Raw genomic sequence first — 22,919 nt, forward strand, 5'->3', positions numbered from 1 at the left:
TTAGGAGGTTCAGACAAGTGAGGTATGTGTGTATGCAGGGGCGTATTTAGGGGGGGGATGATATGGGTGTTAGAACACCCCCCATCGACCATATTCTATGGTATTTCATTACATTACAAACTTACTTACAATATAATTTGAATAAATGTTGTATACAACTTGTCGATTTTACATACACTGTCTTAATACAATAATTTTCATTAGTATAATAGTTTATATAAATACATGGTATTTATTTATGTAATATAGGCAGGGGAGCAGAGCCTCCTACTTACCGTAAGTCTATAAAATTTTAAAATGCCCCCGTTAAATGAATTCTGGATACACCACTGTGTGTATGTATGCTTATGGCATGGTTATGCAAACATTAATGGTAGTTTAGTAGGTTAGTTTATTAGATATGAGAAGAATTTATTGAGTATAGGTACAATGGTGATTATTTCTCTTTGGACAGGACAAACATTTGGAAAGTAAAACCACTGTTCGACCGTTGTGCATAGTATTAATAACCATAAATTACAACTGACAGCTCTGCATTATTTAAACATAGTCACTGTAGCCCTCATGACCATGGTATCCTAACCTATATATTAGTTATAAGTAATATAAGTAATTAAAGTTATAAGTAATTTCAAAAATTGATGTTGGGGGACATTTTCATATATTACTGCTATAGTAGTAATACGAAAACAGCCAAAAAATGCTAGAACTACTATAGCAGTAATTTTTTCTATGGTCTCATATGAAAGTGCATATTGTTCTGCTTCAATAAGTTTCAAGAAATAATCGGGCACTGATAAAATAAAGCTAAGCAATAATTAAAATGGTATATTTATTTTTTCTAATCTATTTTAAACAAACAAACTCACATAACAGGTACATTAAAAAATAATCAAAAAAGAAACCCGAAAGAAGTAGTAAATAAAAAATTCAAAAAGGAGAACATATATGGAAATGGAGAGGGTTAGTTTACGTTTCAAAGTGGAAGGATAAACGAGATGTAGTATGTATCACCACTAATTATAAACCAATGATTATTTTATCAACAAATAAATACGGTCAAGTAAGATTGAAACCTTTAGAAATCATGAAATACAACAAATTTAACGATCAAATGTCCAGTTACTATTCATGCCCTCGTTAAAAAATTATTATTTCAATTACTATATATGACAATATGGGACATATTTATAAAAAATATTTTTTTCTCTATAACCTCAGATTTAAAGACTTCAGAGACTCTCTTATTAGAAATTTTATACAAACTCTTTCAGAGGTAACTTGTGATCAATTATTTAAAAAAATAAAACCCAAAAAATCAGACATGGTTATACCAGATAATGCACACTTCCAAGAAACAATCCCACTCCTACAGGATACAAAAGAAAAAAATTTAAAAACTGTGTTGTATGTTTCAAAAATAAAGATTGAAAACAAACTTAATTTCAGTCCAAAATGTGTAAGGCTCCTTTATGAGCTGGAAAATGCTTTGAAATTTACCACAAAGACAAAAATTGAAGAATTTATGTGTTTTATTGGTATCTATTAATAGACGTAAATCATTTTTTTTTTTTTTTTGAGATTTAAAATATATATATATATATATATATATGTACAAGAGATAAATTTCTGTTTAAAATATTTTTTTTTACTTTATAATTATTATTTTTAAACACATATTTGATTTTTTTTTTAATTATTATGTTATATATGTAATAAAGATTAATTTTAATTATTTTCAATCTAATAATATGTAAAAAATATAGTTTTGGCTCATAAAAAAAAACTTAGTTATTACTGCTATAGCAGTATTTTGAATATACTGACATACGTAATTCACATATTATGATGTGTAGGGGGAATTCTGCTATAGCAGTAATAAAAAAATAACATTTTTTGGATGTGTTTGTAGAAAAATAAAAAGACGAAGTGTCCATCAACGTGTTAAGAGAATGCTACACATGTGTTGTCTCTACATCCTATTATCAATCAAACATAAATAAAAGAATATTATTTGTATTTTAATAGTTGGTTTTTTATGATACTTTAATTTTTAAGCAAATTCTAAGTTTTTTTAAATTATAATATTACACATACTCAAAGCTCATTTAAATAACATAAACAAATCTATCAATAAATCACAAATAATGTTATTCCTTTTATATTTCACAATAAATTAGTTTACTTTAATATTAAAGCTAACAACATAATATATTTGAACTACTTAACATACATGTTATGTTGTATGTGTGTAAAACAAAGTATGTGAGTGTGGAGTATACATATTTTTATAATAATTTAACTTACTTCCGAACGAAGTAAATTTCTTAATTCTTGAATATCAACATTTGATAATATGAAAGATAAAATAGTTTTACTAATTTCCATACAATTATTTACATTAGTAATCAACTCTGTATCATTCGCATCTTTTATTTCTTCATTAAGTCCTTAAAATAAAATAATAATATTTATAAAAATCTAAATAAATCATAATATTTAAATATAGTATACCTTTTTTGAAATTATTTTTCATTGGTACATATTTCACATTGGACATTGAAATAATCTTTTTCTTGTCTTCCTAGTAAGGTAAAACATAATAATATTTAACATTAATATTTATAGTTACCTATTATAAAATATTTGTCTAATTATTTACTTCTTCATTTGAATTATTTTGAAGTGGATGATATTGATTTCGAGCTTTATGATTTCTAACATTTTTTTTTGTTTTTATACTTGAAACTACAGAATTAATGACAGTTTTCCATCGAGATTCAGCTTTAATAATAGGTAACTTTTGAGCAGCAATCACTTTAGAAGATATAATTGGGCTTAACTCATTAAGTAAAAACCTAAATAAAGTTTTTTTTATAAAAATAATAGTGTTCTAGAAGTATATAAGCAATTAATAAAATTATTATAACCAACCAGCAACGATCCAAAATAGGTGAACAAGTTTCTTTATAATTCAGATTCATATCTTGTTTTATTTTAAGGATTTGAATTTTAACTTGACCAAAAATTTTAAAAATGATCTCAAACGGTATTGATTTATCTGTAAAATGATAATACATCATATTTCTATGAGAATTATTCAAATAACTATTTTATATGATGTTATATTTTTAATAATCTAAAGTATTACCTCTATAAATCTAGTAAAACTTAAAATACAACTGAAAGAAAATAAAAGATTATGAAATTCCAAAAGTATTTTATATTAAAGGCAACGAGTTTCAAAGAATTAATATATATTAAAGTTATGATTTAAAATATACAAAGCATTTTTATTTAATAAATAGTTTTTGTATTTAATATATTTAAAAGCAAAGATACTTATGAATACTACTATAATGACCAAGGCTCGGAACTTTAAGCATTTGTATATTTGTCTGGAAAGTGCAAATTGAAATTCTGATTCAACACAATTTCGATTCATAGTATGTATATTTCAGATATAAAAGTTTTTGTTGCATAATTTTGCACATTTTGTTACTTTTTGTATCAATTCGCATATATTTGGGTTTAAGAATATTTATATGCATATTTCATGGATTTAATAACATTTTTTAAAAAAATGTATAGTTTAATAATAAAATATTAGATATATGACAACCAAAATTCTAAGTTCTTTATCGTTTGACAAAATAAATTAATTTATCAACGGCTATTATTTATATTGCTCCGGCTCCCAATGCACTTAACAATATTTTTATAATCTTTATAGTACCGGGAACTTGTAATAGTGACCACCGTCGGCCCGTATTTGTTCTTATACAAATTTACCACTGTATTAATGTTTTGTAACATGACAAACGAATTATATAACCATAGGTAATTCGTAAACAATTATGTTTAACCATTAGATTATCAGCTTATACACAATATTATTTCTGTTCGTTATAAAACTGTATACATCTGCATGCAAGTGACTTCATTGTACAGTATACACTAGTCAACAATGGCGTAATTGTGGGGGGAGGGCAAGTGCCCCCCTTTGACCATTTTTTGAGAAATAAAGGTATCATTTTGCTCCCCCCTCCTCCCCAGATAATCCAACAGTATAAATAGCACCTTTTATTAATGAACTCATGGATATTATTTAACAATATTGGTACCTAGTACATGCTACCTACAATTATTACCAACACTAAATGAAAATAATAATTGTTGTACCAAAGTGAGAAACAACAAAGAGTGTGGTGGACTATTAAAGGAATGTGAGAGAACGAGAAAAAACGAAACTCAGGAAAATTAATTTATTATAAATGAATAACTATAATAACTAAAAAAAATTCTAGTATAGGACATAGGTCAAATACCTATAATGTAGGTCGCACATTAGACCGGTGCCAATTTATGTTTATCTAAACCATAAAATGAGTTAAAAGATTTATGTGAAATCAAATAATTAGATATAGAGTATAAAATACCCCCCCCCCTCCAGGGGGGTGCTAGGTTATTAGCACTACGAGTTTGGCGAACCCGGGGCCCCGAGCTATGAGCTGATTTTAACTAGCTGGCTCAGTCTGGTCTTCTAGGTTGGGGGTTTGGCGATGGGCTAACAACCCGTCACTGTAAAAATCTTAATTGTTAAGGAACCAAAACTAAAGCCTCGGGACAGAGATCTGGACAAAACACAACGGAAACGACCCGGACTACAAGGATTCAAGATTGGCACTTGAAATGTAAGAACGTTATATAAAGCAGGAGCACTTAATACACTAGTCAATGTAATAGATAGATATAAGGTAAATGTAGTAGCGTTACAAGAAACGAGATAGCAAGGCGAAGGATGTATAACAACAGGTAACATGACATTATCCTATGGCGATGTAACTACAAATAGACATGAAAATGGTGTGGGTTTTCTTGTATACAATAGTCTAATACCATGGGTTAAACAATTTAAGGCTATTAATGACCGAATATATTACATCCGGATTAATATGAACCACCGAGACTTGATTATGATTTGCGCATACGCACCAACCGAATCAGGAAATGAAGAAGTAAAAGATGACTTTTATGAAGAGCTGGAACAAGTATATGATGCTATGTCAGGTCATTGCATTAAATTATTATTGGGAGATATGAACGCTCAAGTGGGTAAATAAAATACATACAAAATGACGATTGGAAAACATAGCTTTCACGACTAAAGCAACGATAACGGAATAAGATTAATTAATTTTGTAATTAGTAAAAATATGGTAATAAGCAGTACAAGATTCCCGCGAAAAAATATTCATAAAGAAACGTGGCTATCTCCGGGAGGCAGATTTAGTAGTCAAATTGATCATGTTCTCATAGAAAATAAACATAAGACGATTATAAAAAACGTCAAAAGCAGAGGAGCAGATGCAGACACAGACCATTAATTAATCCTGATTGACTTCAGAGTAAAGATGTCCATGGAATGGAAAAAGAAACAAAAAATACTTGGAAAATATGATGTGGATAAATTAAAAAACAAGGAAACTGTACGGACATATCAAGAAACAGTAGCAAATCTCTTAGGAAGATGAGAAGGTTTCGACAAAGAACAAACTGAAGAATCATGGAAAGTAATTAAGACCTCAATAACGGAATCCGCAGAAAAAGTTATCCAACTCACAGAGAAAGAAAATAAATAAATGGTTTAATGATAATTGCAATAAAGCAATTAGGGAACATAATGGAGTCAGAATCAAAGCAATACACACACCAACCCCAGAGAACATAAGGGACTTCGAGAACAAAATATGAGAAGTAAATACTCTGATAAGAAAAGAAAAGAGAATTGCAGAAAAAGAACAATTAGAAGACATCGAAAACCTTAAACACAGCCCCAGAGAATTCTTCAAACGTTGCAAAACATTTAAAAATGGATTTGTACCTGCTATACGGATGATAGAAGATAATAATGGTACTTTCATTACAAAACCGGAAAATATTGCCGAGGAATTTAGATCGTACTTTGAAAAAATCCTTAAGAGACTCAACAACAGGAATAGGTGAACAAGACCACACCATATATTACACAGCGGAACCAGAAGTACCAAATCCGAGTTTAGAAGAGATACAGTATGCAATCCAAATTCTAAAAAAAAATAAGTCTCCAGGAGAGGATAAAATTGTTGCTGAGTTACTGAAGTTAGGAGGACAAAACCTAACAAAAAACTTACATAACCTAAGTCAACAGATATGGACAAAGGAAAAGATACCAAAAGAATGGAATAAATCATTGATATGTCCAATTTTCAAAAAAGGTAGCCGAAATAAAGTCGAAAATTATGGAGGCATAACACTGTTGAATTCTGGATATAAAATACTATCATTAATTATACTTAAAAGATTGTAAATATACACAGATGAGATAGTGAGTAACTACCAAAGTGGATTCAGGAAAAATAAATCAACTACTAATCACATACTTGTCATAAGACAAATTATGGAGAAAAGCTACGAATTCACAAAGGATCTACATATGGTTTTTATAGACTACAAACAAGCCTATGATAGCATAGATAGAGAAAGACTATGGAAAATCCTTAAAAACTTTGGTTTACCAACTAAATTAATCAACATGATAAAACTATGTAACAGGAAATGTAAGGAAATATCCTACTAGCATAACAGACGATATAGTGGTTATTGGGAATTCGAAAGAGAGTATTCAGAGTACTGTTGAAGAACTGATGAAGATAGGAAAATATATTGGCTTAACAATCAATAGTGGAAAAACTAAATACATGATGGTAAAACGAGGAGGAGGTGATCATAATAACTTCCAAGTGGGAAATAACATCTTCGAACAAGTACAAGAGTTTAAGTACCTGGGGTCTACTCTAAATAATCAAAACAACATGCATGGAGAGATAAATATCAGATTGGACGCTGCTAACCGATGCCTTTATGCACTAAGAACCCTATTTAAATCTAAACTGTTGTCAAGAAAAACAAAAGAACATCTATACATAAGTTACATTCGCCCTGTATAGACATATGCATGTGCCACATGGGCAACGATAAAAGACGATGATGAAATACTACGTCTATTCGAGAGGAAAATTCTTAGAAAAATGTACGGACTCGTATTCAACAATGCGGAGCAGAAATGGGAAATAAGAACCAACACCCAACTATACCAGCTCTACAAAAGAGAAGATGTGGTACAATTTACCAGAGGGATAAGGATAGAATGGGCAGGCCACGTGTGGCGAGTCGATGGAAGTGTACTGAAAGGAGCATTGACTTATGTGATAAGAGGAAAGAGGCCAAGGGGAAGACCACGGAAAAGGTGGGGGGATAGCGTCAGGGAATTATTAGAAGAAATTGGAGGGGACTGGGAACAAGCATACAACAGAGAACGATGGAAGGAATTAGTTTTAGCGGCCAAGAGTCTAAATGGTTCGTGAAAAGCCCAAAAAAAAAAAAAGTTTATAAAATACATACAATAAAAATATGTTTTAAATGGTGAGGGGGAGTGGTGTCAGGGTTTTGGTAATAATAAATATATTATATTTCCCCTCCTAGGTTTTTTCCCAGTTACGCCACTGCTAGTCAGTAGTCAGTCTATTATTTTTTAAGCAATTATTTTTCAATTTTCTACTGCATATTATACCGCATATTTTGATATTTTTTAACGTATATGTATGCGCATATTTAGTACTTTTTAGCGCATAAAGTTCCGACCCTTGTTTATAACACAATATTTATAAATTTATTTAAAATTTGATATTTTAATATATATAAACACTGAATACTCAAATAAAAAATATAAATGTAAATTATTTTTGTAGAACTTATCACTATATTGAGTATTAAACTTGATTTATATATATATATTACTAAGTACCTACTTAAAAAGTATATTTTGAGATTATTACTAACCTTTAGCATTAATTTCAGTTTTATTTAAATTTAAATGTTTCACTAGTACTCTTGATAATATTTGAATAAGTTCTTCAACCGGATGATCAGGTCCATATTGTAAATGACTATCAACTGATTTACAATTTTCTTTATACATTAATATTAATATCTTTGCACATTCGTCCTAATTATAAGAAAAATAACAAATAAAAATATGTATTTAATAAGATACATTTATTGTTTATTATTTTATTTACATAATTATTATTGATGTCAATATCAATACCAGCTCGTAACAAAGAAAACCAACTTTGAAAATGTTGATAACTGGAATGGGATTGGGACAAAGAAGTTAACCAATGAGCATGGAGCCCCAACAAATAACCAAGAGTTCGATGAATATCTAAAAGCAGCGGTTCTGACAGATTTGATTCCATAGGCTAGATATAGAAAAAATATTTTATTATTTTATCAAAGTAAGAATGACTTACTTCAATAATATAATATATTACTATATTATCATAATATAGATATAATATTATAATAAATACCTCAAAAATAATTACTTACTTCAATAATATCTTCATCAGGATCCAAATAATTTCCAACAAAACAAGACTGCAAAGTTTCTTCGGGCATTTCAGCCAACACATGTTCATATATAGAAGAAGAATGTAGCATGGTAGAAAATGAATAACTCATTTCATTAGATCTAAAAATGAATTCATATTTTTAAAAATATGATACATATTTAAAAAATGCACAAATACCTAGTTTCTAAAACATCATAGACTTTTTTATTGTATACTACCCAGTGCCCTCCATTTCTATTATGGTTCTCTAAATCAGCCTTTCGAATCAATAAGACATCATCAACATTTTTATACCATGTATTACAAGTGTAGCCTATAAATAAACAAATTACCTATATATCATATAATTTAAGAACACTATTTATTAATTTATTTGATGTATTTACTTGAAAAACCAGGCCAAGACAAATTATCATCTTCTTCACGTTCTAAATTTGGAGTCATTGAATTAAATGTGTCCAAAGAATTAAGTAAAGGTATGAAAATATTGAACCAATCAATATTTCGCAAAAATAAAGGTGTTTTTTGATGGACCATAATTAAACTTATTAATAGTTCCATAAATAATTTGTCTAAAAGTTAATCGAAATAAATAAATAATTAAAGAAAAAAAACATAAATTTAATATAATAGAAATTATAATATATATATATATGTACCAAATCCATTAGCGCTTATAACTTTAGTAATAATTTGATAATGTTTAGAACTCCGAGAAGCTACATGATTTGCTAATTTAATAACTTGACAAGCACATTTGACAAAATGACATAAATACTTTGAAAGCAACATTTCAGATCCTTTATCCTCACCTATTCCATAGAATAAAATAAAAATTATTAACTTTATACAAACTATTTCTAAATTAGATATTTTATACACTTAAAATGTATGCAGTATAATAGTATGTTATGATACTTTTATACTGCATTACATTTTTACTAGTATGCTATGGTACTTGTAATAAATTTGAATAAAAATGAATATTATGGAAAAAACAAAATTAATGAAAAAAGGTATTTCTATAGTAAAAAAATTGTTAGTTACCTGATTCCCAATAGCATTTATTACTTTTATTATCTTTATTTCTTTTTCGGCGGTATATTGATAATATTAATAGTCTTTGAAAAGTCATAATAAATTTTAAACTAGGAGATTGATTGCAATCTTTTGTAGATACTTTAACTGTATTGATTTGCATTGAAAGACTTGAAAAATAATTGCTATATAAAAATTATACTTAAATTATTATACGTTTTAAAAATAATTAACTTTTTATATTTACTTACTTAAGTAACTGAGATACTATAAAACAAAGAGATATATTTGTTTCATCAAAATTGTGTGAAGAGATTCCAAAATTTTGAAAGTGTTCATCTTTAAAATTAAAGTTAATTTCAATATAAAATAAAATATGGAACTTTTTTTTTATGAACTAGGTAGTACAGTAAAACCTCGATAAAACTAAATCGCTTAGGACCATGATATTTTTCCGTGTTAACGGGATTTCCGTCTTGAAGAGGTTAGTTAATTGTATGTAATTTGAAACGTGACCAAATAAATGTTCCATTATACCGAGGTTTTCGTCTTTCTGAAGTTCCGTTTTATCGAGGTTTTACAGTATTTTCTTTAAATAAAAAACTAACGTTCAATAGCTTTTTGTAAAAATGTTTGTATGATATTGTCCCCTAATAAACTGTTTGTAATAAGATTAATCATGAATTCTTGATTGCCATTAATTGTTTGAGATTCATCTAGATGGGGAAAATAGTTTTTAATAATTTAATTTAAAATATAAAAACTAACTAATATTTACCATTTGGTGAATTTAAAGGTTGTAGTATAGTACATAACATATTTGCTCTTTCATTAGGAGTTTGAAATAGTATAAGCCATCCAATTTTTAAAGTATTTTGAGCAGCTACTTTAATAGTATTTATAACTTTTGAATTTGATGCTAATTCAGTAACTATTTGGCGAATGCTTAATAATAATTTTGAATTTCCAATGAGTCCAACACTCTCAGTATTTACATTATTGTTAATCATTGAATGAAACTATAATCAGAAAAAATATTTTTTTAAATACATTAATGTTCCCATTAAATCATAGGCGGAGATTTGACTGAATTTTAGGGGACTTAAGTCTTGTTTTACATAATGAGCCATGGGGGCTTTGCCTTCCCCCAATCACAATATTTGTTACAATACACACTAACTACTAAATTACTAAATAACAACTACTAAATATGTAATAGTAATTCCTAAGCATATTCCACATATTCAATTATATTTTGTGTGCACCATGGTTTAAATGGTAGTATGCGTTGACTATAGCTATATATATTTATTGCATATATATATATATATATATATATATATATGGGCTATAGCTGTGTCGATGCACTGTACATCTTCTAGTAAGTAATACCTAAATTATGTCTACATACATTAAAGAAAATATTACATTATAATGATTGTCAAAGTCTAATTATTGGACATTTTAATTTTTGTCATTGCGATAACAACAATCACAACCGGTGTGAGCTGATGAAAATCATGATATGGCAAAATAAATAATCCACATTTTTAAAAATGCTTAATGATTTTGGGGAGGCAAAGTCCCCAAACACTTCCCCTCATATCCGCCTATGTGTTAAATAATTATCAAGTTACCTGTAAAGTAAGTAAATGTAATACTGATATTAGTACACATTCTTGTTGTTGAGATGGAGGCCAATTAATACACATTTTGTACTCTTTAAATTCATTGGATAAAAGTTGTTCCAAATAATTCAATGTTTGAATTTGTAAATCTGTTGCGAATGGTGTAGATGTTCCAACATTAAATTCTTCAAAATTATACCAGGCAAAACACTTGAAAATGTAAATATGATTGTATGTAATAATGGTTCATTCAATATAAAAGATAAAATAGATCTTATAAATAAATAATACAATACAATTATTATAAAAGATCTACAACATAAAATTACAAAACTATTAATTTTATAGATTACACTTATCGTAATTTTCTTATTATTTTATCAATAACATTTAAATTTTGTTATTTTAAATACTTGGTTTGTTAGTAATTCAAAATATTGTAATTTTTTTATAAGATTATGCAATAAACAATTATGGCAACTATTGTAATCTTTCAAAGTCTTAAATAAGAAGAGCTTGAATGAAGAGATATTTCATTTTATTTGTAACAAATAAAGGTATTATAAGGTATCAAAGGTATAATAAAGGTGTTTATACCCAAATGTTTTATTAAAAATAAACTGAAAACTAAAAAATAATATTAACAAGTTAGAGGATTAACTATTATAAAACAAATTACCTGAAATAAAAAGGTTGAAAGTTTACCTTAAATATACAGAAAGATTCGCAAAATCCAACAACAATATCCATGAAAAGAACAATAACAATCTCACAAATTTTATAAAAGAATACAAGATTAAATTACACCATATTATAACCAAAGAACTAAATACCAAACCACCATGGGCAACAAAATATAAAATTATAATACAACTACAATTAACATATAACTTAATTATAATCCACTATCTAAACAAATAACTCCATATAGTTTATTCAAAAACTACTTAAAAAGCATCCTCGAAAACTACGAAGATCATCATGAAATATATTCAGATGGATCCAAAACACAAAAAGGAGTCGGATTGTCCATAATATTTCCAACAAAAAAGTACTATACAAACTATTGTCTAACTGTTCTATATTTAATACAGAAGCAATAGCTATCCTAAAGGCTATTGAGATCATAATTCAAGAAGAACACTTTAAGTTCATCATTTTAAGTGACTCATTAAGTTCGATAAAAAGTATTCAAAATCATTTCAATCCCGGAGAAATCGCATCAAAAATTCATAACAAATTAAATATAGCACTTAAATACAGCAAACAAATAAGTATCATTTGAATACCAGGACATATATAAATAAAAGATAATGAAATTGCATACAAACAAGCCTTTCTCGGTATAATCAACTCCGATACGCCTTTAATTGAACAAGTATCTCATGATGACTCAAAAAAATATATTAAAGAAATCATTAATAATAAATGGCTATACACCTGAAGCAAACAAAGCACCAAACCAAATTAAATAAAAAGAGACATACAGATGGCAAAATTTAAAATTTAATATTAATCTAAACAAATGCCAATTATCTAGACTTAATAGACTCAACTCTAGATAATCATTTTAGATGCTACTAGTCAACTTGTGTGCTAATGTCTCTCTTATTTTTATAACTATAACTAAGTATAACAAACTAAAAATAAACTCTATATAAAAAAATATTTAACAATTTTATATTTATATTAGAATAAAATAATGGTCAATATTTTAATATTGTAGCCTATTGTCAATAACTAAATAGTAATTAAATTATATTCAATGCATTTAGTATTTAAATAAAAATTGTATTTACTTGATTTGAACTGCAAACAATTTGTTTCACTTGCCTATTCATTAAACATTTCACTGGTCTACATTGGGTAGTATTTTCATTGTCTAACTGACCCCAGCAATAAACTTGACCAGTAGTAGTCAATGCTAGTATGTAATCATCTGCTAATGAAAGAGAAGTAACTTGTTTCCCTATTATAAATAAACATTAATAATTCAAAAACTAAATTTTTATTCGCTGATATAAACAGTTTTACATAACAATTACCACTTAAAAATTTAACTTCTTTTGGTCGATTAACACGAAATGAATTGTTGTGACCTAACATATTGTTGTCGCCTCTTCCCCAAGTAAATACATTATTAGCACAATCAATTACAGCATTTACATCATTATGACAGTATACTGATACAATTTCATAATCAAACACAATCATGCTGGGTATAACATTTAAAGACTTATCTTCACAATCTAATTAAAAACATTTTATGAAAATAAAACTATAAAGAAAAAAATAGGAATGGTTTAGGTTAAGACTAACTTCTATCAGGAATTCTATATTCAAATGAAAAGACATAGCCTTCTCTGGATAAAGCCAATGTATTATTAATAGATGCTCCACATGAAACATTAGAAATATGCCATTCTATTAAAATTTAATAAAAAATAAATGAGTATATAATTCTATTTAGTAACACACAAATTTAAATTAATAATATTTAATTATATTTAATCAATATTAATTTAAAATAATATGAAATTACCTGATATAGAATCAACTAATTCTGGAGTATAACAACAATTTCCTTGATTCAATACTTTACCCCACATGTACAATTTTCCATAATCAGTTACAGCAGCACTACAAAAAATTTTAATTCATACAATTTTACGGTATAAATCTTATAATCGAGTCCACAAATTTGTTTATTGTGCAAAAAATATACAGATTATAAATTTTATATTTTTAATAAAAAATAAATCTTACTAAAAAAAAATAATTCATAAAAATAAGTATTTTTAGATGAAACTTATACTTACAGTTATCATACTAACTATATATAAGTTATTTTCATTTAAATTTAAACAATAAGTGTTTTTTTATTTATTTATTTATATATATACAATTTTTAATTTTTTTTTTAACCTCTTTCCAGCATGATAGTACTGGTGACCCTTTCATTTTTCTATTAATTGCATAGTGATTAGTATTGCTAACTAACATATTTTTTCTTTTTTCCTCATTGGTGATTAGCGTTTCTGACTACCATAATAAGTTCATGTACCAGGTACCATGTGATATGTCAATGTTTGATATTAATATGATTTGCCGTCTTGTGCTGGAAAGAGTTATAGGAGCTTTGATAACTAGGGCTCTTAGCCCTCTGCAAGTGTCACATTGTATGGTATAGGGATAATTGGGTAAATTTATGTTGGAAAAATAGGGGTATTATTTTTCTCAATACAGTGGTATAGCTCAGAATGCGAAACTAAAAACTATACGCCTAAGCACAGTCGCTTTATTCCATTCAGTCACGATACATTGTTGCAAAACATAATTATTTTCAACATAAATACTATTTTAGAAATAAAGATACTGTTAAATAATTTATTAATAGTTACCTGAAATCTTTTCCACATGAAACCATTATCACTGTAACTTTAGAAAGTGCAAAAATTAGTTCTGGTGTAGAAAAAGAAGAATATTTTTGACCATGGCCCAGAGCACCAAATTCATTTACACCCCAAGAGTACACTTCTCCTATTTCAGATATCGCTAAATATGTTTCATCGTAAACATCAACATACTTCACAGGTGTATTCATAATTTGCTTTTCTTCAAAATTCTAGTAATATATAAATGTTACTTCTTAAATAATTTTTTGTCTTTAGATATATTATTTAACATAATAATTTAATACTTTATGGTATATTCAGTGCTCGACTTGGTAAAACTAATGAAAGGGGATTCTGTTTACTTTAAAGAAAATAGCGACCCCAAGATTTGTTAAGTGTTATAATTATAACATAATAATAGTAGGGAGACCCTAAAATTTCTGAAAATTAGTTGGGGTACTCCATTCCCCTGCGCCCCTCTCAAGTCAAGCACTGAGTATATTTTAAATTACCATTGAATCAATTGAATAGCTGATAAAATGTAGATTTCCAGTAGTTGTTACTACTAATATTTCATTTTTTGAACATACTACTGTTTCAATATTCAAACGTTCAAGGGTTGATATAACTTTTTTTTTAGTTTCAGGATAGAATGGTTTACCCCAATACTGTACAATATTTTGTTTATTTTTAATTTCATTGTTTTTTTTCCTACAATACATAAATAAAAAATTATTTCTAGTCATAATAATATAATATAATTGATATTACTTGAAGATTTAAATAAGTAACAGCTATTTGGTCTAAAAATGCTAAAACCATAACAGCTGTTTGTTTAATTCCAGTAGGTTCTGGATTATCAGAATCACTATATAATTTCAAAAAACTCTTTGTTACATTATCCTAAAATAACAAACATATAAAAATTGGTTAAATAAATCTTCTAGAGGTCATTAATTTGAGAATATTATAAGCGATTGCACCGCGATATAACACTGCTACTTTATTTTTTTATTTTTAGTGTGGATTTTAAGTACTGTAATATTTCATTTTGCATACAATATACTAGAAATAATTTGCAAATACATTTTCAAATACTTAAATTAACTAAACAACTTTATTTAAATATATTAAAAAAAAATAAAATTTGATTTAAAAAATTTATTTTTTAACTTTATTACTAGAGTACGAATTTTAAAGCAATTAAAAACTAAGGAAAAACACTAAAAAAAGAAAAAATTTCCAAAAAAGGATTGAAAATTAGTTTTTTTAAAAAAAATTTAATAACTTTTGGCATTTTTTGTAAATGACTAAACAATGTTACAACAAAAACTTAACTGTAATTCGGAGTAGATAATTTCCAGAGTAAGAGCATATTTTTGTATTCATTGTTATTTCAAGATAAATTAATCTATATACTATATACCATACCGTGTGTGACTAACTGAACACACACAGAAAGGTTGTCAAGAGATGATAGAATAAAATTTTAAACACATTATATAATATAACATTTCAAATATGTTTATTTAGAACACATTTTGAAAATATGTAATTTAATAGCAAAATTAAGTACTCAAAAAAATGTAAATATTTGAAAAAATGTAACTTAAGAACAAAAAAAAATGACCCAAAATACCAAAAAAATATTAATATATAAAAAAAGTAAGAAAACAAAATAAAAATGTCCTGTTTTTTATTCATAGTATATATCAAATTTGTAGCTGACAGCTTTGTTTTAGAGAAATAGAAAAAAAAAACAAACACCTTGAAAATCTATATTCTAGTTATTACTGTATTATTAAGTAAAATATAATTATTTATTTGTTTTAAAATTTATTTTTTTAATAAAAGAACAGAATAGAAATGTATTTTTATATTAAGTAACCATACTATACTTCTTTAATATCGTCGTAATCTTTATTACTTCATTATATTTATATATGTCACCAGCAATATGGATAATTCAGGTATTTTATAAAATACCTAGGTATTATGCAAAATGCCAATTTTTATTTAGACAAAGTACAAAAAATTTTATTATATGTTATATTATATTAAGATTCTTATAATTATTATATATTATTGCTCATATTACAGGTAAAATTAAATTTTTATCTATTATCAAATTATTACTATTATATATACATTTTAATTAAACTATTATTTACTTATTATAACATGTTGTAGAAAAGTGACATTTTGAAGTGTATAAAATATTATTTTTAAGGCAAATACCTACCCTTTTTATTTTGATACTTAGACTTGCAAATTATAAAAATCCTTGGTCAATTTTTATGGATTGAATTTTTATCAACTCGCTATACTGTTCATCAGATAAATAACTAGTATTAGTAGCTAAATTTTTAAAAAAATGTTGTAGTTTGTTATAAAAATTTGACTTATATAATATATAATATATATATAATATATATACTTATATAATATAAATTGTATCCATAGTTGCAACACCGTATGAGACACAAAAATGATGAGAAAAATGATGATATTGTAATAAAATTATCATTACATTCAATATTGTACCCAGAGCCGTGTCAAATATTTCAGCGCCCCGGGGCAAAATTTTTTCTACGGGGCCACTGGGCACAGGTAGCATATTAGGTGCAGATAAGGGCGTCCCCTTAGTTTTAAAAAAAAACTACTGAGCCCAGGGGCAATTGCTCCCTTTGACCCGCCCCCCCTTAACACGGTCCTGATTGTACCTCAGAATTATTATTATAGTAGTAAAAGTATATTAATATTTATTGCGTTATATAGACATGCACATTTATGATAAACAAGAAGTAAAGTAAAGTAATAAGCGATGTCCAATTTTGTTTATTTTCATCATATTGCCTACTTCACGTTTGAAATTATATATAATATATTATAATACCTAGGCAAAGCTCGTATTATGTATATTGCCGAGTGATTTTTGGCATTTTATATAATGCCTAGGCATTTTACAAAATACTGGATTATCCATATTGCTGGAAACATACATATATTATAATATATAGATTTATAGTTTAACACGAAAAACACATGATTTGTTTTGTGGAACAAATTATTTACATGCATTTCCATTTTATTTACAATGAAAAACAATTTTAGACACTCCAGTGTCAACTCCACACTGACATTCATTAATGTAGACTAATAACTGGTGACTCCATGTGTATAGATAAAATGTATGACTATTGCAATATGTTTAAAAATATATGTTGTAGGAATAACAGGGGATTGTCTTAAGGTTATGAAAACAGTTTTTTCCAAAGGTGCAGTGTAAGCATGGGTGCGACCGCTAGAAGGTTAACAAATTAACGCTTACAAGGAAAAAGAGAGTAAATATTTTTGCTGAAAATGAGCAATGAATATTTTGATATAAACTATTTTTTATTGATATTGTTGATAATTAATCACTAAAATTTTTTTTACAAATAACTATTGAAGTTTAAATATTAAAAGTAACCATCATTTATTATCAGGTATGTAATTATTATCGGGAGTAATACTATCCTATAAAATTACAATAATGAAATTTACGTCCTTTTTCTTTGTAAACGTCAATATGAAAATGCAGAATAGTTACTTTATTTGAATTATTTGAATCATAGTCGAGATTACTTTGAACTCTTGAGACTACCCAATTTAAGCGTCGTAGTGTTATTGTTAATAAATTGTATAAATTACTACTGTAAATTCTAAAAAAAATTGAAAATATTTAATAGTATTCAAGATAATAATAGATAAAAGGTATTAATTACTTATCACAACATGATCCTAATTCAAAAAACATAAGTACACATTGTAATATCTGGCTCAGTGATTTTCCTTGTAATCCTAGTTCTAATGAAAGACATAAAGCAAACTGTCTATCAGTATTTGGAATGTGATTTACATTGATACTTTCTTTTTCAGATACATTAACATTTCTAAAAACACAATATAAAGTAAATAATATAAATTTATTTTAATAAGGAATTTAAATTATGAAATACCCATTAACAACTTCAAATAGGAACTTTGATGTTCTTTCTAGGGTTTCAATCCAGAAAGTAGGAACATTACTTTCATCGACAAGAAAATGATCAGGAACACATTGCAATACTTTAAGTGAGTCGTGAAGCATTTGTGTACACAGATCAGAATTACTGCCAGACCGCCAAGTGCTTACTAGAAATCCAAATGAGAAGTTTAATGCTGTCTGTGTACCAATCTTAGCAAATAAAGATATTTTTTCATCATCTTTAGAGTTTCTAACATAAAATAATAATAATTAGCCTATAATTATTAGTAAATTAAAAATTAATTTAAAATTATATTAGTTAAAATATATTTTATTATTTATACTTACTTTTCTATTTTATTGGAATGTTTAGAACTTTGGTGCATTATAATTGATTGTTTATGGTTGTTTGACTTAGATTGAAAAAATGAATCTCTATAAAAAGCACCAAAATAACGTGATGCAATAGCCATTCTGAGCTGGGTTCGGTTAAAAAATAACGTCGAATAACATATATCTTCACAAAGTTTTCTTTGTTCAGCAGCAAACATAGATATCAATGATTTAATGTCATCTTTACCTAAATATTTAAAAAAATTTTAAATGCTCCAAAGATAAGAGTTAATCATTTATCATATTATTTTTATAAATATGAAACTAATGAAAAATATTCGCATTTACAATTTTAAATCCTTTATTTTTTGTGGTTTAACATATTAGTATATTTTACCTTATTTTACTTAAATAATTATGAAAATATTTTATTTTATTAGAAATATAGAAATAGTAATAAATAATGCCTAGATCTAATAATCCTAATAGATTTTTTATTACACTTTTTTTTTGTATTTTTAAAATGCTGAACAGAAATTTAAATTTAAATCCAAGAAACTAAAGTATATAAATATTATATATTTTAGATGGTCTGGGCACACTTCTTGCTCTTTTTATTTTAAATTGTATATATATGAGCTTTATATTGATATTATAACAATTTTTATTATCTATGTCTATATATCTGTCTATACTTATTTATGATGTCGATTTTAAAATTACATTAAACTAATTTATTAAAAACTAAAAATTTCATACTACAATTAGGTTTCCACATAAGAGATTGAAACAATTGTTTGGATTTTAATACTTCATTATCATCATCCAGTTTACAAGACATACAATTGCATTCTTTGTCAGATGGATCATCTTTACACGGGCAATTTACTGCCCAAAGACCAATATAATACCGTCCAGATGATTCTACAAAATAAAGGTATTTTGCATTTAATAATTATATCATATAACATTTTCAGATGGACACTGTTAAACCTTTTTTTAAATGTGACAAATTGCTATTGTCCACAGGTATCAGTTCAGAATCTTCAATCATCTCATTCCAATAGTTAGTGAGGCGTTTTTCATCTAACGCCTCGTGAAGTTCTATGCCGAGCCATTTGGGATCATAGGCAGTCTTCTGTTTTATAGTGAATTCAACTTTGGTACTCATTTTGATATTATAGAAATCGGATTTTAATCAACGTAAAAAATTACATATTCAAAGCACAACCATTGGTGTCTGAACGATTATAGACGTAGCATATTATCCAGTGACTTACAGACGACTACTGTACGTAATTATAAGTAATACGAATACGATTAAAACAATAACATAAGAGTAGATATAATTAATGTGAAACGATAGAAATTTTACGTGTTTTTAATCAAACAACTTTTAAATTTAAGCTTTTAAAAGCACGAAAACAATCATTGTTGCGTGAGTGCCGAACATCTTATCACGTTTAAAATGTTATCAGTAATCAAAAATGTTCAAGTAGCAATTGATAATGTTACCACCGTTGTGATATTACAACTACTGAAATATTCGTATCCTATGTCTCGTACTCTTGTTGCTTAGTTTGTTGGGCGACTTTTATTGTTATTATTTGAAATCAATACTCTAGCTCAGTGTTTCCCAACTAGTGTTCCGCGGAACCTAAAAGTTCCGTGAGCTTGCGCGAAGGGTTCCGTGAGAAATTTAAGAAAATATAAATTAATTAGCAATATTTTAATTTGACTTTGATTTGAACATAGAACTGGAATTGACACTTTTCCCGATATGAGGCGCATAGTTTGTAGCTTTTCGGCGCATACAAAGACAAAGAATAAGTTTCGAAATAAACTGAACGCGGCTTCGAACTTACGAATCTCATTTTTAGGAATAACTCCAGATTTAAAAACAGTTATGAAAAAAACTATGAAAATATTCCAATCTTCTCATTGAATATATCTTAGAAGTAATGAGAGACAAATATTAAATTTTATGCTTTAATATTACATTTATAATATTGTAATAGTAAAAAACAAAATAAAATGTTAAAGCCGTATTATTTTTTATATTAATGATACTCTTGTGCCGGAAGTGTCCGATAACCCACTCATTTAAGTGTACCAAACATTTGCCTGTATTAAAATTATAGAAAAAATATTGGGGTTCCATAAACCGTTCAAGCTTCTGCAAAGGTTCCGCGAGTAAAAGAAGTTGGGAAACACTGCTCTAGCTGCTTTCAACGACCTTTGTAGTCATTGTTAAAAATGTTGAACACCAAACGACATCAAAATGAGAGAATAACCGTGCGGCATACCGCCTGTAACATTTAAATGAATAATTATCATAATTATTTAAAGAAGAAGAAAAATGTTTATATCCTATGACATTGAAAAGTTGTGTTTTCACCGTAATTCTTAGTGGTTGAATTGTTGTATAAATTTTATATTTCCCTCAAGTTCGATAAAATGTAATAAACGTAATAGATATAATAGGTGCAACTAGAGGGGTACTTCATCATCCCCCCGTTCAAAAACACAATATTGAGAAATAATTAAAAAAAAAGTATACATGGGTAATTTATAAATAAGTCGATACAGATAGATTAATTGTTTTGTATATATCAAAAATCTGGTATAGACCAAATTCGTTTTTTATATTAATACTTTTGTTTATTTAAATACTTAGCATTATATAAAAAAAGAAAAATTGGAAAACAGAATCGATCATTCCAAAGTGAATGATTTAACAATTATGAATGGTTGGCAGTTGCCAAACTATTAATTAATTAAATAAATAAAATTAGTTAAATTATTAAGTAAGACTATTTACTTTAAGAAAAAGAGCATTCCCGAAACTTGTTAAGTGTTATAATTATAACATAATAATAGTAGAGGGGCACTAAAATTTCTGAAAATTAATAGGGGTACTCCATCCCCTTGCGTCCTTCCTCAAGTCGAGCACTACTTATGATTGGTGAAATACTGAAAAATTCTTATGGTGTAAATACAGTTTAATATTCTGATTTGTTATGAATTTTGACTCATATCATTGTATGTACATGAGAAATCTTAATATTTTATTTTAAATTGTTCTCTGTAATTGAAACTAATTATGATGTGCCTGGGACCATTTCTATAACATTAATTTGTTTTTGCCTGTTATGTATCCATGGGTATTATTTTATTAAGTTACATTACTTAAGTACAAGTATTACAACACTTAGGTCGTTTTCACAGACCGGTAAAACCTAACCCGGTGCCGGTTTCATTTCACGCACAGCGAGGAAACAGTTTTTGTACTCACTTAGGTGAAGTCGTGTTTTAGTTATTATCTCTGTTGTTCTCAACAATCTGTGCTGCTCTTAATAAACGCCATTTGTTTGGGTTACTGTACCTTCGAAGGAAGTACCGAAGATACAACATTAAAAGACGATATTGGATTCATCCTGAATTAAGTGTAAAGTACTTGGAAGGAATCATATAATATCAGTATAACTATTTTTAGGTTTTCCCCCCGGTACCGACAAAACCTGTGCTAACCTGTGTGTACACGTTTGTACAAGAAAACATTGTGATCGATAATCGGAGATCAGTCCGGCATTCGAATTATCAAATTCAACGCCTACTGCGAATTCCGGATTCGACAAATTTACCGGTCCGGTCTATGTGTGAAAGTACTAACTTAATTGCATTGCATCCGACACCGGCGCCGACTATGGTTCCGATTTTATCGGTGTGTGAAAACGGCCTTAGGGATGCAATTTATACGACACTAATTCCACTAAAAAAATCAATATAAATACTAGTGAATATTTTATGTTTATTTTTTAGATATATTATAATAATTATACACAAATACAAAAACCGTAATTTGACATTCTACTGTAGATATAGGTACATGGTTTTATGGTAAGGTTTTAGTATAATAATGTTATATAATTATATTTCATTATTATACGACAAAAAAAAAAAAAAATCAATAAAATACAATTTATTTACAATATAAGGTAATATTCAAACATATACAATATCTAAATAGTTACACTGAAAAATATTACAATTGTTATTT

General features: G+C 27.3%; 1 protein-coding gene across 1 annotated transcript in view; it reads right to left on the bottom strand.

Annotated features, from left to right (window-relative positions):
• LOC112679733 (E3 ubiquitin-protein ligase HERC2) overlaps positions 1–20,328 on the bottom strand; it is a 45,718-nt gene extending 25,390 nt beyond the window's left edge. The window contains exons 1-28 of the mRNA XM_025549639.1: positions 19,853–20,328; positions 19,619–19,783; positions 18,875–19,106; positions 18,519–18,776; positions 18,285–18,452; positions 18,110–18,221; positions 15,288–15,420; positions 15,030–15,226; positions 14,524–14,747; positions 13,665–13,762; positions 13,442–13,546; positions 13,168–13,371; positions 12,922–13,091; positions 11,132–11,332; positions 10,273–10,513; positions 10,103–10,210; positions 9,746–9,833; positions 9,504–9,679; positions 9,116–9,268; positions 8,843–9,028; positions 8,634–8,769; positions 8,434–8,575; positions 8,121–8,303; positions 7,882–8,047; positions 2,935–3,061; positions 2,663–2,858; positions 2,515–2,584; positions 2,308–2,450 (exon numbers count right to left, since the gene is read on the bottom strand). Of these exons, the coding sequence (XP_025405424.1) occupies positions 2,308–2,450; positions 2,515–2,584; positions 2,663–2,858; positions 2,935–3,061; positions 7,882–8,047; positions 8,121–8,303; positions 8,434–8,575; positions 8,634–8,769; positions 8,843–9,028; positions 9,116–9,268; positions 9,504–9,679; positions 9,746–9,833; positions 10,103–10,210; positions 10,273–10,513; positions 11,132–11,332; positions 12,922–13,091; positions 13,168–13,371; positions 13,442–13,546; positions 13,665–13,762; positions 14,524–14,747; positions 15,030–15,226; positions 15,288–15,420; positions 18,110–18,221; positions 18,285–18,452; positions 18,519–18,776; positions 18,875–19,106; positions 19,619–19,783; positions 19,853–20,030 (4,560 nt within the window). The 5' untranslated portion in view covers positions 20,031–20,328. The remainder of the gene's footprint in view (positions 1–2,307; positions 2,451–2,514; positions 2,585–2,662; positions 2,859–2,934; positions 3,062–7,881; positions 8,048–8,120; positions 8,304–8,433; positions 8,576–8,633; positions 8,770–8,842; positions 9,029–9,115; positions 9,269–9,503; positions 9,680–9,745; positions 9,834–10,102; positions 10,211–10,272; positions 10,514–11,131; positions 11,333–12,921; positions 13,092–13,167; positions 13,372–13,441; positions 13,547–13,664; positions 13,763–14,523; positions 14,748–15,029; positions 15,227–15,287; positions 15,421–18,109; positions 18,222–18,284; positions 18,453–18,518; positions 18,777–18,874; positions 19,107–19,618; positions 19,784–19,852) is intronic.
• Between the last annotated feature and the right edge of the window lie 2,591 nt (positions 20,329–22,919).

The sequence above is a fragment of the Sipha flava genome, unplaced genomic scaffold (assembly GCF_003268045.1).
Source record: "Sipha flava isolate LNK unplaced genomic scaffold, YSA_version1 100_pilon_pilon, whole genome shotgun sequence".
Taxonomy (NCBI): domain Eukaryota; kingdom Metazoa; phylum Arthropoda; class Insecta; order Hemiptera; family Aphididae; genus Sipha; species Sipha flava.